This window comes from Mytilus edulis, chromosome 5 (genome assembly GCF_963676685.1).
Source record: "Mytilus edulis chromosome 5, xbMytEdul2.2, whole genome shotgun sequence".
In the NCBI taxonomy this organism is placed as follows: domain Eukaryota; kingdom Metazoa; phylum Mollusca; class Bivalvia; order Mytilida; family Mytilidae; genus Mytilus; species Mytilus edulis.
This window is the reverse complement of record NC_092348.1, coordinates 67249447-67267847: the sequence shown is the minus strand read 5'-3', so window position 1 is coordinate 67267847 and position 18401 is coordinate 67249447. Positions and strand designations below refer to the sequence as shown.

At 33.1% G+C, this 18401-nt stretch overlaps 1 protein-coding gene across 1 annotated transcript in view; it reads left to right on the top strand.

Moving 5' to 3' along the window:
- LOC139525204 (uncharacterized) overlaps nt 1-14127 on the top strand; it is a 48613-nt gene extending 34486 nt beyond the window's left edge. The window contains exons 4-8 of the mRNA XM_071320395.1: nt 205-276; nt 8119-8130; nt 8351-8362; nt 10608-10619; nt 14015-14127. Of these exons, the coding sequence (XP_071176496.1) occupies nt 205-276; nt 8119-8130; nt 8351-8362; nt 10608-10619; nt 14015-14127 (221 nt within the window). The remainder of the gene's footprint in view (nt 1-204; nt 277-8118; nt 8131-8350; nt 8363-10607; nt 10620-14014) is intronic.
- The last annotated feature ends 4274 nt before the right edge of the window (nt 14128-18401 follow it).

Below are 18401 nucleotides of genomic sequence, written 5' to 3'. Positions count from 1 at the left end.
CAAAAGTCATAAATCGATTAAGAGAAAACAAATCCTGGTTACAAACTAAAACAGAGGAAAACTATTAGATAACAAAGTAATTGAAAACAGTAGTTTAAGGGTTATTGATTATAAAATTAAAACCAAAAAGGTTAATGATGCTAATTACTGAAACAAGAATTGGCACATACAAAACTTTGACACAATCTTAATTTCATTGTTTAGTGCATTTTGCTGAACCGCCAACTTTATGCGACATTTGCAACGGAAAATTAACAGTTAGTCCAGTGATAAAAGGTATGTAAATTGTGCATGTCATTCAGGTTCATATAACCCTACTGGAGCACATGAAATAACTCCATAGTCCATCAGCTGGTAAGGTAAAATTTCAGTTCTGTGTTACACCCCAGGGTGCCGCAATTTTTTTGTATAAATTTAAAGAGTAATGTCTGAAGAATATTTTAAGAGGTGTTAGACTTTTGAAAAAGTGTCCAAAAGGGGTTAAAAGGGGTCTTATTTAAGAGTTTATCAAAATCTTTGTTTAGCCCATATATACAGAAAAAAGAAAAGGTAACCAAGTATTCGGTACTATTTCTCTTATCAAATTGAACTAATCATATCTCATTTATACGGAGGCTATTTTTTATTTAATTTTCAATCGTATAGGACCAAGAAAAAAAGGGGGAGGGTAATATCCAAAATTCATGATTTTGAATGAAACAAAGCATACATACTAGTTTTCTTGATAAAAAAAAGGTATATTTTTTACATTGAAACATAGAGCATCAAGTAACTAAAGGCAGTTGAACAAAATTCAAAGGTAAGAAAAGGAAAAAACATGGAATCAATGACAAACACAAACATAAGCAATGTACATCACAGTCATTAAAAATCACACATAGCACTAAAAGAACTGTCAGGGTTTCAAGATCTATATTAAAGTTCGTTTAACAACAGAATCCCCACATTTTAAGGTCATGAAGAAGGTCAATCCATAGAATCATCTTTATTTTCGTCAACTCCATCTACCGAATTATCATCACCATCATCTTCATTATCTTCGTCGTCTTCGTCAGCCATATCAACGATTTGATTATTCTTGTTGCTACAAGCATTCGTACATTTGCAGCCATCTGTACAGGATAAACCTTGTCGAACACATGAACATCTTTTGGTGGCACAACCAGCTTTACATGAACAGCTTATCAGTATCAATAAAGCATCTAACACTGGCGGTTGGCCAATTGATGCTGATCAAATCGTCCTTAACAATCTAACCATGTTTTTTTGGCGATGGAACAGTGTTGTGTTGAAGAGCAGAATTCCAAATCTTTGCCTGAAAGTTGGCTCGTTTGATGTGCTTTAACATTGCATCTTTTGATGTGCTTTAACATTGCATCTTTTGTTGAGGGCAGTAGATGATAATTGCACATTTATTAATCTGCATTTGGAATAATAATATTAGAACTGATATAATTCTGAAAATAGCAGGCCAATACTTCCACATCCGTGTCAAACAATTTTATATCAACGGAATCGTAACCTTTGTCAGCTACGTGTTTTGCATGAAGAAACATCTTTGTGTCGGCTTCTTTCTGTATGCTTAGAAGCTCAATGCATTCTATACTTGTCACTATTTCATTTTCAACATATATTTTGTGGCACATATAGTACTGCAACTGACATCGAAAAAGACGCTTAGTTAACGAGTTTAATGGTCCGGAATAACACGATGCTGCAAATTGTTTTAAATGATAGAATAATATCTGTATTTTAATTTCCGCCGGGTCGTAAAAAGTTTCTATGGTCACATTTTTGTATTTTATCCTTTTAATGGGGGTACCCCTTAATTTACGGTTTTGGGTAGTTACCTTAAAATCCGAAAATATATTTTTTGGTTAAATTTCCCGCTATTTTCGTAAATATTTTCTATGCACATATCATCAAGGATCATCGGAATGATAAAGACATAAATATAATAGCATCTCCAAGTAAAACTTTCAAACTTAAAGTTGGCTGTTTTTTTTAGATAGAAATTTAACGCGTTTTTCTTTGAAAACGAGAAAACATATGATTCAAAAACAGTATTTGACATTTGAGAGGACAAAACATATTATTGCGATACTGCATGCAAATTTTGTTGGGCAAATTTCAAACAATTTTGTCAAAAACTCAAAAATAAAAACATCATTTGTAACTTTTTTAATTACGGAAATTTCCTATCCGTCAATCAGCTCCACCATTTATTTTTTCATTCACAATCAATTTGATAGTTTCGATGTGATTATGTAGATTTTGTAGGAGAAGTTAATTTATTTTTGAGTGATTTGAATACATATAGTAGTTCTTTCGTGTATTTTCTGTAAATAAGTTATATTTTTGTTAATAAAATTTTGACTTTATATAAAAGTTAACCAAATCCTTCGAATAAGAGGTTTTTCCGGATAATGACTATAGTTGATATTGTGTGAAAATACATTGTATGTCAATGTTTAACCTCAGAGCAATTAATATGCATGCAAGTGGTCGGGGGAAAAGTACTATTGAAGTTTCGCAGAGATTTGGTGTGTGACAAGGTGATGCTAAAACCAACTTCTCTTCATATTCTGCTTTCCGTGGGCGAATCATCAGTGATGTTATGAGACTTGCACCAGAAGGCAAAATTGTTATGAGACTTGCACCAAAAGGCAAAATTGGTGCGTCTTTAAATTAGATGGATTGATTGATTGTTGGTTGCTTAAAGTCCAGTGGCAAATATTTCATGCATGTTCAGGACGAGAACAAGCTAACAATAAAAACAATAGGCAGGTTTTGTCATAATAGAGGCCATTCGGGATGATGATCGGGAAAATTTAGACTGCAACTGGAAAATGATGGGATATTGGATTGGGACAGACATTTTCCATTGCAACATGCCACCTACGGACCCCTCAAAGAGTTGATGCAAAGGTTTTTAACTTGCAAAGAACGTGACACTCCCTTTACACGAGGCATCGGATTTAACGTCCCCATTCTGATCGGACGTGACTGCGAACTTGATACATCCCGCACAGCCAAACGGACGCCCAACTTCGTTTTACTGCCGGTCAGGGGAAGACCAAGTGACCATATTTCGTTTCCCCAGTCACCCTTTGGGAACTTTAAATTAGAAACAACAGAAATCCATATATGTGATCAAACTGATCGACATGTATCTTCACAACCTGACACTTTTATACGATCTCGCGCTCAGTTTCTTCCTTGTAGTTTGGATATGAAAACAGGGTTTTTGTATAAAAGAAAAACCTTTAAAAAAAACAGAAAACTACGCAAAACTGAGTCCTCTAAACGTGTTGACAGTCTTTTAAGTTGTGCTTATTAATGTGAGTAATCATTTATCCATGCATAACCAAGTACTTATTGAAGTCAACACCTGTGCAATTAAGTAAAACAGTCACTGAAAAATTAGAATTTGAACTTGCTGTCAGTTCATTAATAACGATTGTTAGTGATGTGATTTGTTCTTCCATAAGAAAAAGCCTTTCTCATGTAGCACATCCTCTATATATACCGATCAATTTTACCCAAGACTGTCTCTGATGCTTACCAAACTGCCAAACTCCAGAACTAACTAGATATTGTGACACATTACAATTCAGACACAGTGGGGCCAAGGGATGTGACTTATAGAGTTTAGCTCCGAACTCAATTTAAAGGATGCCATATCTGCTGCAGGAAAATTGAAGTCTATATTAAGATTTTCAGAATTACACCAAGGATACATTAAAAGAAAAACAATTACTTCATTCTGCCACCAGTGCTCTTATGAGCTATGTCCTCGTTTTGGTATTTCTATGGAAATGACGCCCGCATAGCTTGTTAATAGATATAGGAAGATGTGGTATGAGTGCCAATGATACAACACACCATCCAAGTCACAATTTATAAAAGTAAACCATTATAGGTCACGGTCCGGTCTTCAACACGGAGCCTAGGCTCAAAAGTTCATTTGATAGTTAATAGATGAAAAATAACACAAAGGCGCTTCTGAACCGTATATTGTCCCTAAAGATAACAAAAATTCGTAAATGTATGGCTATTACAAAATCAATCGTTTCTGTAGCAACATTCGCCCCATTACATTTGGGATTGGCAGTGCAGATACACCATGCATATGCATTTGGGAATATGGGTCACGAACATTGATCGAAACTCACATTTCTTTTGTGTTTCCTATGCAAAGGTAAGACTATATCTGACGAGTTTAACCAAATCATGACGGTATTTACGCTCCAGATAGCATTGGTACTAAAAAACTGTGTTTGCTTTGAACAAGCTCTGTTCTGCGACGAACTTGTTCTTATAAAAAAGGGAAGTGTCTTGTAATGCTAATACGCGTACTGAAGCCGCATATGATGACTAAGAGATTGATTTATGTCCCTATTTTATGAATACTTGAGCTATTGTGTGTCGCTTTTAAAAGTTATATAAGGATCATGACTGATTTTGAATTACAATATTAGAAAATTGGCATTGCATTGTATAATTTTTCATCCTTCCCTTAAAAAAATAATGAGTTAACTTTTTTACCAGGATTATCCCACTAAAAAATGTTCATGCACCAAACTGACTTTGTTTTACACTCAATTTTTTTTTAAACCTCGCGTTCGCCTCGGGTGATTATGGTATATTTTGTGTTATAACTGCTCTGTCCAGACTTGTCAAACACACAATATGTATTTATCTATAACTAGATACTAATTTTCTCAAGATACACAACCTTTAAGATGCAAAATTAAAAACACTGTTTCGATGCCACTGCTGGTGGACGTTTCGTCCCCGAGGGTATCACCAGCCCAGTAGTCAGCACTTCGGTGTTGACATGAATATCAATTATATGGTCATTTTTATAAATTTTCTGTTTACAAAACTGAATTTTTCGAAAAACTAAGGATTTTCTTACCCCAGGAGTAGATTACCTTAGCCGTATTTGGCACAACTTTTTGGAATTTTGAATACTTAATGCTCTTCAACTTTGTATTTATTTGGCTTTTTAACTATTTTGATCTGAGCGTCACTGATGAGTCTTATGTAGACGAAACGCGCGTCTGGCGTATAAAATTATAATCCTGGTACTTTTGATAACTAATTTCAGCGCTTGAATTTTGTTTTTTTTCAAAGATAGAAAAAATATTGAAATAATTTGATAAACTGGTGTTTTATACTTTAGAAAATAATTCTGTAATATACTATAGTGAAATACTATACACAATATGAAAGTTTATGGATGTGAAAAGGTCAAGGCCACTTCTTCTTTTGCTATGTCTTAAATGGAAAAAAATCAGAAGGTTCCAAATCAACGCCATTTTGTAATGGCAGCTCTTCATATAAGTAGTCAAATTTGTCGTTTTAACATCGTTTATAGCATATGCTTATGATTGAATTGTTTTTTGTAGCATTCTATTGAATAAATATCAGAATAGTTCTCCTTTTTGTTCTTGTGGTTGAAATATTGATATTTTTAGGTCTGACCTTTGACCTCAATTTCACAAAATTGTGACCACTCTGGATTTTTACGACCCAACTTTTCTTATTGTACACGTTTTCCTCTTTCCATCGACATATAATTTAGGTGTGTGTTCTTCCGGACCATTAAAGTTTAAAAAAATGAACTCTGGTTGCAGTACTAATACTTCCATATGATACAAATAAACTGGGACTATTATACTAATAGTATAGTCTTAGTCTACCAACTGACAAAAAAATCTTCAATTGCCGAGGACAAGATTGTTTTGATCTAGAAATTGTTGTAATGATTTGACCTCCCAAGGACCTGCGATCCAGTTATAAGTTTTTTATAGATATTGTGGGATACTGATCAGTGACAAAATCAATGCGGGGAGCACTTTCTGAAACTAAATGGGTGTTTTATTAAACAACAATTGTCAAATCAGAAAAAGTACTTGGTATCCTAGTAAAGGATTGAATAATTGCCGTTCCATCAAATATCCACATGCTTTCCTCAGGAATGGCTTGCATTGTTCAACGTCCTTTTCTTAAAGACCACCTCGGACAGATTTATTTGTCTTTATAGGTGTATCATCAACGTTTGCAAGAGACCATGGAAGAGGACATAATTCAAACTGGAGTACCTCTCGTATATCCAACTGTCTAGTCTGGGCTATGACATGCAGGCTACCAAAAAGATTTTATCTGCTTTCAATATGATGCTGTTCTTGTCACCCATTAACTGTTAACCTTTTATTTCCTTTGTTGAAAATGTAAGCAATGATTGTCTTTTGATTAGTTTGAAGATATTCGTTGACTTTTGAATAAGCCGTTCAATAATGACATTTTCTGATGCCGACTTTTCCTTTTCATACGCGTTTGGAAGGTCGCACCTTAATTCCGAAGAAGCAACAGTACCCGAGGAAAAGCCAGATAACTGCTTAGATGTTTCAAATGGATTTGTCCACCTTTGCAGTGTCTGAACAAATTTTAATAGTCAGTTTCTTCTCGCGTCATTTGAGTTTTTTTTTGTGCAGATGTTTCAGGGTTAACAATTCCTGCCAAATCTCAACATTTTAATGATATTGAAGCTCTTTCATGTGCATTTAACAACCAACATTTAGTAAAACTTTGATTTTAACTGAAACCAACAATGCCACCTCTTGTTTTTGTATCTCTGTTCAATGTTTGCTCTATTGTTTGGTCAACTGGAGATCTAGAAAATCCATGAGAGCTTCTCTAAACACAAAAACAACCAGCTGAAAGATAGTCATGCGCATCAGGATGGATATTTTGCATATGAAGCAAATAGACTGACATGTATCGGGAATAGTTTTGACGGTCATATGCAAAAAACTGAATGCAAACAAAGTAACAAAATCATTTGACAATATGTACAAAATTTAAAAAGCAAGACTAAATTCATTGAACAGTAAAGCAATATATCCAAGCAGGAAGGAAAGAAAATGGGGAAAACACTATTAAAACACTACTGCAAATAGTTTAAACATTCCATACCGGTCAATTTTAAATTTTAATTCACAAAAACGGATAATTCCATTACGAATTTCTTTATGAAATGAGAAAATATGCCTTAATTTTAACCCAAAAAATCGGATTGTTTGTAATGTAAATAAACATTTTTTTTAAAACAAAAAATCTTCAGAGTTACATTTAATATGATAGTTTTATATCTGTTTTAGTTGTTTAAACCTATAACGTATTTTTTTTTAATCACTTTATATTGAAAATTTTAATTAAAAATTACATAGTCGTGATAGCTAAATGAGGGGACCATTGAAAGGGACGTTTTTAAACCTCTTTTGGACACTTTGTTTTTAGTCTAACACCTTGTATTTTATCAATAAGATAATGAAGTTGAATTCTATCAAAAAAAAAATCGCGGTACCCTTGGGTGTAACACAAACTCCTTAACTAGAGCGCTTTTGAAAACTAGCTGATGGACTACCAGTTTTTAGAGGGGTTCATGTAGCTCAACCCTTAGTTGTCGATGTTGAGTGCTGTGTATTGTTGTTTGTTTTTGTTTGTAGTTTGTTTTTTGCTATGGAAGTGACGGGTTCTTTTTTAATTTTAAAGTTTGAATATTCCTTTGGTATCTTTGGTCTCTCTTTTACAACATTTGTATGGTTTGCTCAGAAACATTTTCATTTTGAATATTCAGTAAAAAAAATTGTAAGTGGCCTTCTAATATGTGGGGCGATGACAATAGTGAACTTGGTTTGATAATACAATTTTCCAATTTTTGTAAGAAAAACAATCAATACGTCAGTCTTTAAATATTACAAACTTTTCACAAGAATGTAGATACTAGCTGATAAAGGTTATCAAAACCACAAAATTAAATGACTGTAGGTTGAGTTGTTGACTATGTTTACCAATGCTGTTGTTTTTGCGCAATTTTGTATTTTTTCAATAACAGTAATATCAAATTTTAATATTCAAGGCAACAGTTCAATTGGCGAATAGGAGCATATAATTTTATAAATAAAATGCTTAAAAAGGAGGTCATATTGTTATATAGATAAATGTTATGAGATACTAAATGGAAATATAGAGGAAAAAAACCAGAAAATTATTTAATCAAAGAATTACTACCTTGTATTAAATGTTGATTATTGTATTTATTTTTAGAGGTGTCTACAAGTGAGTAATCCTTACAATACTTTTACACTAATTATCTGTTGTACAATGCTATCACAAATATTGTTTCTACAATCGAATCTGAAACGGTTATTTTTCACAGTGAATGTGTAATAATATTTAATAATTACGTTTTGAAGAATCGTGTAAAAAAGTGCAAAAAACTTATTAATGAAAATACCAGTGACATTGATATATACATTACAATTATTTTATTTTCTAGGTTGTGGAGAGGGTAAGTAAATTTTTAATATCTTTATGATATAATGGTTTTGTATTCATGGGAAGGGCCTAGGAGGCCGAGTGTTCAAAGTGGTTTATCTACAGTGATACTTAGCCTGTCAACACTGAGGTTGTGAGTTCGTGGCAAACTGAGTTCGACTCCGATCTATATTAACCAATATTCAACCAATCAATATATATATGCGCGGCATATCATTTGTAATTTGTTATACAGAATGTTCTCAAGAAGATTCCATTAAACTTGATTCCTAATTATATTCTTATGATAGTACTACGTACCTTATTACAAACTGCATATGAGACAATATCTGAAAAAGTCTAATTTCCATGTCCCGCACTTCACCAGCAATTATTTTTTTATTCAACCATCTTTTTTAAAAATTTTAAGTTTCAGTATAAATTAAATTATATAATGCACCAACTCCTGTCAATTAAACACTCATTCTTATATTTCTTCCAATAAAATATTGTAATTTAAATGTTCATCCCCCCTATAAAATCATGTTGTCCCCTGTGTTTTTTTGAAAACTAAATCATTCAAATAATATCCAAATTAATTAAACAGACGTCCGATTCTCACATATATGATATATTATTTCATAAACTTGCCCCCTAATTTGTCTTTTTATATTATAACTATAGCATATAATAAAATTTTTCAAATTTTAAGAGAAAAAAAAATTGTCCCTAGGGGTGATTTCCCTCCTGTTACCACTGGGTTTTTTTTACCTATGGAAACGTTTACAAGACCAAAAGTTATTTTCCCATTATGTATTGTGAAGAGCATCATTCCCTGAATGTATTAGTACAAAGAAATAGTTGGAAAGGCGGCCAGGTTTGAAAATTCCAGCCCATCCAAGGTATGAATTTATAGAAAAATACTTATTGGTGTTCAATCCTGTTACAGCCTTTTCTTACACTTTCTGAGAATATTTTTAAGTGTGCACCACAACATTAAGTGTGTTTTTATATCAGCTTTTTAAAAGTTATATGTCACAGGAAATACACTTACATTTAATGTGATAAAAAGGACAAAAACTATCGCGTTATTCCTTTCTGTTACGTTCTGTCATGTTACCTGATAAAAAGTAACAGCATAACCATCATCAGTAACAGGAAGGATGTTCAAGACAATTTCACTGAAGAATCGAAAAGTTAATCTACTATATGCCAACCATTTCATTTAATATAAGTTATCACCACCATATCAAATAAATTTCAAAATAATATACAGTATATTGAATAAAAAAAATAGGTTTTTTGCTTTTTATAACAGCAGAGAACATTGTGCAATTCTAGTATAGTAAATAGTAACAGAAAGGAATTTATTTTAGAATTTTTCATTACCTAGGCAGATTTTTCATCTTGCAAATACAGTTTCAAAGGATAAATGACATTGTTTGCTGTTATCTTCCAATTGTGACCAATCTAAAATGATGTATTTTTCTTAAACTTTAAAATAAAGCAGAAAAATCCTTTCTGTTACCAACTCTGTCCTGTTACCGTTGTCCTGTTACTCAAGATTCTTTCATGTTACCGACATATCTGACTATATTTAAGTATATTTCTAAACCTTTTGTATTGCAAATGCTAAAATCAATCATTGGCATTTGATAAACTATTGCAGGATATACTAGTAAACCACAAATAGTGTCTTAAACTTATTCCTTATTCCCATTAGAAACTTTTTAAAATTGATTCACTTTGGTAACAGGAAAGAACTGGAGTGTTTTTTTGTACCATTTTTAAAATTGCCATTGTTTCCTTATTAAACAATTGTTTGAATTACAGAAAACAGTTCCTAGATCCCCAATGTGTGTTCTTCGATTTGTGCTATTAAAATACCGGGTCTAAAGATTTTTTTTTCTTTTTCTTATTGCCAAAAATTAGACTTTTTCAGATATTGTCTCATATAAAGAATATTTCCGTTTAGAAAAAAACCTAAATCTAGTAGACTAGACGTTTTTCAAGGTTTACTTTCATTTTAAATTTATATGAGTTTGCATGTTGGTTAGCAGAAATGAAGTAGAATTAAATTTTGAAAAAAACGTAAAAAGAAATTGTGTATATATATGATCATATATTAATTATATTGGCTGTATAATTCAACACAGACAAAAATGGCAGTTTCAATAGCCATTGTCATTCTAAACCGATGGACAACAAATTTCTCGACAAAATAAGCATCACCTATTACAAAAAACATTCAGATTTATATTTTTTTTTATATCTTACAGTTAAGTTGCCAGGTAAGTTATTCAAACTTATAAATTTTTATGCCCCACCTACTATAGTAGAGGGGCATTATGTTTTCTGGTCTGTGCGTCCGTTCGTCCGTCCGTTCGTCCGTCCGTCCGTCTGTCCCGCTCCAGGTTAAAGTTTTTGGTCAAGGTAGTTTTTGATGAAGTTGAAGTCCAATCGACTTCAAACTTAGTACACATGTTCCCTATGATATGATCTTTCTAATTTTAATGCCAAATTAGAGTTTTTACCCCAATTTCACGGTCCACTGAACATGGAAAATGATAGTGCGAGTGGGGCATTCGTGTACTGAGGACACATTCTTGTTTGTTATATAGTAAAGCACAAATTTATGGTTAATATCATACAAAACAAATTACTTTTAGATAATTTATCAATTAATCAATTTTATAAACTTAACATCAATTTTAAATCAGTACCTTATTAAAACTAGTCATGCATTTTTTTTTGGCTTTTTAACGGTTTTGATCTGAGCGTCACTGATGAGTCTTATATAGACGAAACGCGCGTCTGGCGTATTAAATTATAATCCTGGTACCTTTGATAACTATTTAAACCACTGGGTCGATGCCACTGCTGTTGGACGTTTCGTCCCCGATGGCATCACCAGTCTAGTGGTCAGCACTTTGGTGTTGACATGAATATCAATTATATGGTCAGTTTTATAAATTTCCTGTTTACAAAACTTTGAAGTTTTTGAAAAACTAATGATTTTCTTACCCAAGGAGATTACCTTAGCCGTATTTGGCACAACTTTTTGGAATTTTGGGTCATCAATGCTCTACAACTTTGTATTTGTTGGGCTTTTTAACTGTTTTGATCTGAGCGTCACTGATGAGTCTGATATAGACGAAACGCGCATCTGGCGTATTAACTTATAATCATGGTACCTTTGATAACTATTCATGTTGTGTTAACGATTAATTCTTTTATTTCTGTTAATTCAGAAACTAGTGATTTATTATATAAGTGTTGAGCATTAATAACACACGAGAATAATAATTGAGATCTTCGATATAAATATGCGAGTAATGCTACTAAAATCAAAATAACATTCTTCGCAAAAATACTTGAATTTACAACATATAAAACGTAATGGAACTTTATTGGCACGTTGGCGTGAAGATGGTGGTGTTTTTTTTGTATGAAAAACTTTGCCATGATTAGTCAGATGGATAATTAAAAAGCTACACATATATAAGCAACACAAATTCTTTCCAAATACAATTATTGCTGAACCATGTAGTTATTAGTGAGAACACGAATTACCTGTATTTTGATAAAATTTAAAAAAGGTAATCAGGTTAAATTCGTTTTTCTCATATTTGTAATCAAAGTCTGATAAATTATTAGCTCACCTGGCCCGAAGGGCCAAGTGAGCTTTTCCCATCACTTGGCGTCCGTCGTCCGGCGTCGTCGTCGTCCGTCGTCGTCCGTCGTCGTTAACTTTTACAAAAATCTTCTCCTCTGAAACTACTGGACCAAATTAAACCAAACTTGGCCACAATCATTATTGGGGTATCTAGTTTAAAAAATGTGTGGCGTGACCCGGCCAACTAACCAAGATGGCCGCCATGGCTTAAAATATAACATAGGGGTAAAATGCAGTTTTTGGCTTATAACTCAAAAACCAAAGCATTTAGAGCAAATCTGACGGGGTAAAATTGTTTATCAGGTCAAGATCTATCTGTCCTGAAATTTTCAGATGAATCGGACAACCTGTTGTTGGGTTGCTGCCCCTGAATTGGTAATTTTAAGGACATTTTGCTGTTTTTGGTTATTATCTTGAATATTATTATAGATAGAGATAAACAGTAAACAGCAATAATGTTCAGCAAAGTAAAATTTACAAATAAGTCAACATGACCAAAATGGTCAGTTGACCCCTTTAGAAGTTATTGACCTTTATAGTCAATTTTTAACCTTTTTTCGTAAATCTTAGTAATCTTTTACAAAAATCTTCTCCTCTGAAACTACTGGGCCAAATTAATCCAAACTTGGCCACAATCATCTTTGGGATATTTAGTTTAAAAAATGTGTGGCGTGACCCGGCCAACCAACCAAGATGGCCGCCATGGCTAAAAATAGAACATAGGAGTAAAATGCAGTTTTTGGCTTATAAGTCAAAAATCAAAGCATTTAGAGCAAATCTGACATGTAGTAAAAGTGTTTATCAGGTCAAGATCTATCTGTCCTGAAATTTTCAGATGAATCGGACAACCTGTTGTTGGGTTGCTGCCCCTGAATTGGTAATTTTAAGGAAATTTTGCTGTTTTTGGTTATTATCTTGAATATTATTATAGATAGAGATAAACTGTAAACAGCAATAATGTTCAGCAAAGAAAGATTTACAAATAAGTCAGCATGACCAAAATGGTCAGTTGACCCCTGAAGGAGTTATTGCCCTTTATAGTCAATTTTTAACCATTTTTTCGTAAATCTTAGTTATCTTTTACAAAAATCTTCTTCTCTGAAACTACTGGGCCAAAGTAAACTAAACTTTGCCACAATCATCATTGGGGTAATTTGTTTAAAAAATGTGTGGCGTGACCTGGCCAATCAACCAAAATGGCTGCCACAGCTAATAATAGAACATAGGGGTAAAATGCAGTTTTTAGCTTATAACTCAAAAACCGAAGCATTAAGAGAAAATCTGACAGGGTTTAATTGGTTATCAGGTCAAGATCTATCTGCCCTGATGTTTTCACATGGATCGGACAACCCGTTGTTAGGTTACTGTCCTGAATTGGTAATTTTAAGGAAATTTTGCCGTTTTTGTTATTATCTTGAATATTATTATAGATAGGGATAAACTGTATACAGCAATAACGTTCAGCAAAATAAGATCTACAAATAAGTTAACATGACCAAAATAGTCAATTGACCCCTTAAGGAGTTATTGCCCTTTATAGTTAATTTTTAACATTTTTCATAAATTTTTGTAAATTGTAGAAAATATTTTCCACTGTAATTACTGGGCCAAGTTCATGATAGACAGAGATAATTGTAGCAACAAGAATGTTCAGTAAAGTAAGATCTACAAACACATCACTATCACCAAAACACAATTATGTCATGAATTTATCCGTGTCCATTATTTAATATGCACAAGACCAAGGTGAGCGACACAGGCTCTTTAGAGCCTCTAGTTCATCAAGTCAAAAGGCAATAAAATATACCAAAAGGTAGGACTATTTGTATTAAGTTTGTGTGTCCCTTTAGTTGTTTTTTAACTGCAGTGCAAAATAACGTTATATTATTTTTGAAGCCATTACATACACGTATTAGTTTCTTAGAAAAAATAATAGTAAAGATGTAACAATTGCTTTCAATTAAACAATACAGATATATAAATGGTACTTACATTTTTGTATGTATCTAGATGTTGGTTGTAATATACCAAATGTTTGCCGGATTCAGGATCCGCAGAGACAGACTCGATGTGAACAATGCGAGCCATATGAAGTTGATGATGGACTTTGTTGTGATATGTGATGCAGAACTAAAACAAAACGAATCTATGATGAAAATAAAGAATTTAAATAATTCCTTGTTGTAATTCTTTCTTTTCCTTTTCCGTTTATTTGTATTGCTCAAATGAGTCTAAATGGTATTTGGCTTCATTAAATTCCAAAAAACTGTCCACAGCAAAGTACAAATATTAATATGAAATAAGGAGATATTGATGTTTTTTTTTTCAATTTGCTAAACAAAAGCAAATGAAACATTGTCAAATAACAGTTAACCTTAAACATGTTAAACTGGAATGAAAAATGTTCTAGACTAATTTTGTTTTGTATTCAAATTGCATCCTTTCTTTTACAAAACACTTCATAGTTTTCACGAGTTCCTCAGATAACCAACGTGTTGAATATCATTCCTGTCTGCTGCTTTTTTGGAAAGAACCATCACCATGTATGTTAAAGACCCAATATTTCGAAAGCCAAAACAGAACAATGTGACCATAGATTCAACAAAGGACTCAACATAACAAGCAAAAAGAAAATACCTAAAATATCGGAATCCGAAATAAAATTGTATGTTGAAAACGGATGTTGAATTTTGAAAAAAAAAATATTAACCGAATGTTGAATGTTGAAAATGAATGGTGAATGTTGAAATCGAAAGTTGAAAAAAACAGACATTAACTTCAATAAAATTTGAATGTTAATGTTGCAATCGAATGTTGAATGTCGCATGATTGTTGAAAACGAATGTTAAATTTTGAAATCGAATTTCGTGAACGAATGATGAATTTTAAAGGATGGAAAGGTTTACAAAATTTTAAAAAAATATATATAAATAAGAGTAGAATATTGTACCAACTTGAAATTCATGTTACAACTGCATACATATATACTTAATATGTTTGACTTAACATTATGCTAAACAGACACGGTCAATGAACCATGACAGACGGTGCTTGACTCAAATCCCTCAAAAGAAATGCGATGTGCGAATACTAATACATCTGCATACAAATTATAAATGACCTACCCCTGATAGTTACCAAAACATGAAAGGTCAATAGATCATAACTACCCACAAAAACTCCATGGAAAGGAGATATACCAAATCTTATACAACTGCATACCTAATATCATTGACCAACAGTGGTTTCCCCATGTGATTTTTTTAATATACTTTGAACGACAAAATTGTGTGTTAAATTTGATAAGATGCTTTTTTGTTAAATATTTGTTTATTTTGTGATTTTGACTATTTTACATTTTATGTCTGTTTTGTATGATTCGAAGAGTGAGAGGTTTAGCGCTATAAAACCAGTTTCAATCCACCATATACTACATTTGAAAATGACGGTACCAAGTCAGGAATATGACAGTTGTTGTTCATTCGTTTGATGTGTTTTATCATTTAATTTTTCCATTTGATAAGAGACTTTTCTTTTTGAGTTTTCCTCGGAGGAGTTGAGTGTTTTTGTGATTTTACATTTCAATACACATACCTCATATGAATAATTATCAATGATTCACATAATGAGGTTACCGAATAGAAATGTAGACCCAATAGACCTGGCTAACCTCTGGCTTCCAGTATATGAGAAACAGACTATATACCACAAAACAAATTCACAGTCATGAACAATAAACGAATGGAGTAATAGGAACATTGCAAGGCGGACAAGTCAATCATATAATCCTTCCATAATAATTTTCATATAAATAATCTAATGATAAAAAAAGTAAACTCACAAAAATACTTAAGAAATTTTAAAACGGAAAGACCCTAATCAAATGGCAAAATCAAAAGATAAAACACACCGAACGAATGGACAACAACTGTCATGTTCCTGAATTGGTACAGGCATTTTCGAACGTAGAAAATGGTAGATTGAACATGGTTTCATAGCGCTAAGCCTCTGACTTTATGATATTCGAATCAAATTCTGTTAAATTTACAACAATGCGTGATCAAAACAGACATAATATGTAAAATAGTCACTTGTACGACAGTCGCATCAAATTCCATTATATTGACAATGACGCGTGAAAAAATGTTACAAATAGGGGTACAACAACACCACGAGTCCCATCATGGGGGTGATTTCAGGTTGTCCGGAAGGGTAAGCAGATCCTGCTCCACATGTAGTACCTGTCGTGTTGCAAGCATCATAAAAATGGATACAAATATGAACAAGCATTCTGTGAATATTGCATGGCAATACATAGTCTCCTACCGGTTAAAAATCCATTGTATAGGAACAAAATTTCAACTTGATCTATAACTTGTCATTGTGTAAAAAATATCAGGTCAATATCTAAAAGTATGACACAACAAAGGACCATAACTTTGCACAAAATCATCAGACCGGAACAAAAGACAAACTTGATCTGTGACTTATGATAAAATTATCTACCAATTTTCAAATCAATATTTTCAAGCATGACGAAAACAAGTGCAGAAAACGGATTATTTTAGTGAATTTTCTAAATGAAAGGACCATAACTTTGCACAAAATCATCAATCCGAAACGGAATTCGAAGTTGATCTGTAAATTGTCATGATAAAACAATACACCAAATATGAAATCAATATCTTCAAATATGAAATCAATATCTTCAAGCAAGAAGAATAATTGATTTGCCGGACTGGCGGATAGACAGACAGACGGACGGAGTGCAAATAAAGGCAACAGTAGTATACCGCTGTTCAAAACTCATAAATCTATGGACAAAAAACAAAATCGGGGTAACAACCTAAAACTGAGGGAAACGCATTAAATATTAGAGAAGAACAACAACACAACATTAAAATGTAACACACACAGCAACGGACTAAGCATTAGGCAACAACCGGAACAAAAGACAAACTTGATCTGTGACTTATGATAAAATTATCTACCAATTTTCAAATCAAGTCTCCTTGGGCTTTGTCGGTAGGGGAATAAAAACATAACTTTGTTTTATGGACCATGTTGACATGGTAGAATTTACTGATATGAACCTTGTCAGAAAGACATGTCATGATGTTACCAGGCCAAAAGAAGACCCAACAGCCTTGGCTAACCTCTTGTTTATGGTATCTGAGAAACAGACTTAACAACAAACAAACTTAACGCTGAACAATGAACAAATAAGATCATAGGAAAATTGAAAGACGATATACAATCCTTCCATAATACAAGAGTACACACGCTGAAATGTCTCGCCTTCTTTACTAATCATTAACCAAGAAAACTAAACATTGACCAATGAACCAGGAAAATGAGGTCAAGGTCAGATGAACCATGCCAGACAGGCATGTACAGATTACAATTCTTCTATACAACAAATATGGTTGACCTGTTGGTTATAGTTTAAGAAAAACAGACTATATACAGAATATACTAGACCTATTGCTTATAGTATCTCAGATATGGACTTGACAAGCAAAATCGTAACATGAGGCATCCACATACAAAGTATGAACAATCCAGATCTGCCACCTTCTAAAGTATAAAGCTTAACTCCTCAAATAGACACAAAGACCTTACAATCATTTATGTGGCTCTGTATTCAAACATCCCACTATTGTTAAATTGTTCTATGATAATTTTTGTATTCTTGTCTTTTATATTTTCTCATGTTTTATCTATGTATGCCTTGTTGTTTTCTTTGATGAAAACGCTGTGGCTCTTTTTAGCTCACCTGGCCCATAGGGCCAAGTGAGCTTTTCTCATCACTTTGCGTCCGGCGTCCGGCGTCCGTCGTCCGTCGTCGTCCGGCGTTAGCTTTTACAAAAATCTTCTCCTCTGAAACTACTGGGCCAAATCAAACCAAACTTGGCCACAATCATCATTGGGGTATCTAGTTTAAAAAATGTGTGGCGTGACCCGGTCAACCAACCAAGATGGCCGCCACGGCTAAAAATAGAACATAAGGGTAAAATGCAGTTTTTGGCTTATAACTCAACAAGAGTGCACACGCTGAAATGTCTCGCCTTCTATAATAATCATTGATATTATGTTGATAGTCCTAGGTATAAAGCTAAGCTTTTTTACAACTGTCACATAAACTTAACATTAACCAAGATAACTAAACAAAGACCAATGAACCTTGAAAATGAGGTCAAGGTCAAATGAAACATGTCAGGCAGACATGTACAGCTAACAATGCTTCTATACAACATATATAGTTGACCCATTACTTATAGTTTAAGAAAAATAGACCAAAACACAAAAACTTAACACTGTGCAATGAACCGTGAAAATGAGGTCAGGGTTAAATAAAACCTGCGTGACTGACATAAAGATCATAATATATTTCCAT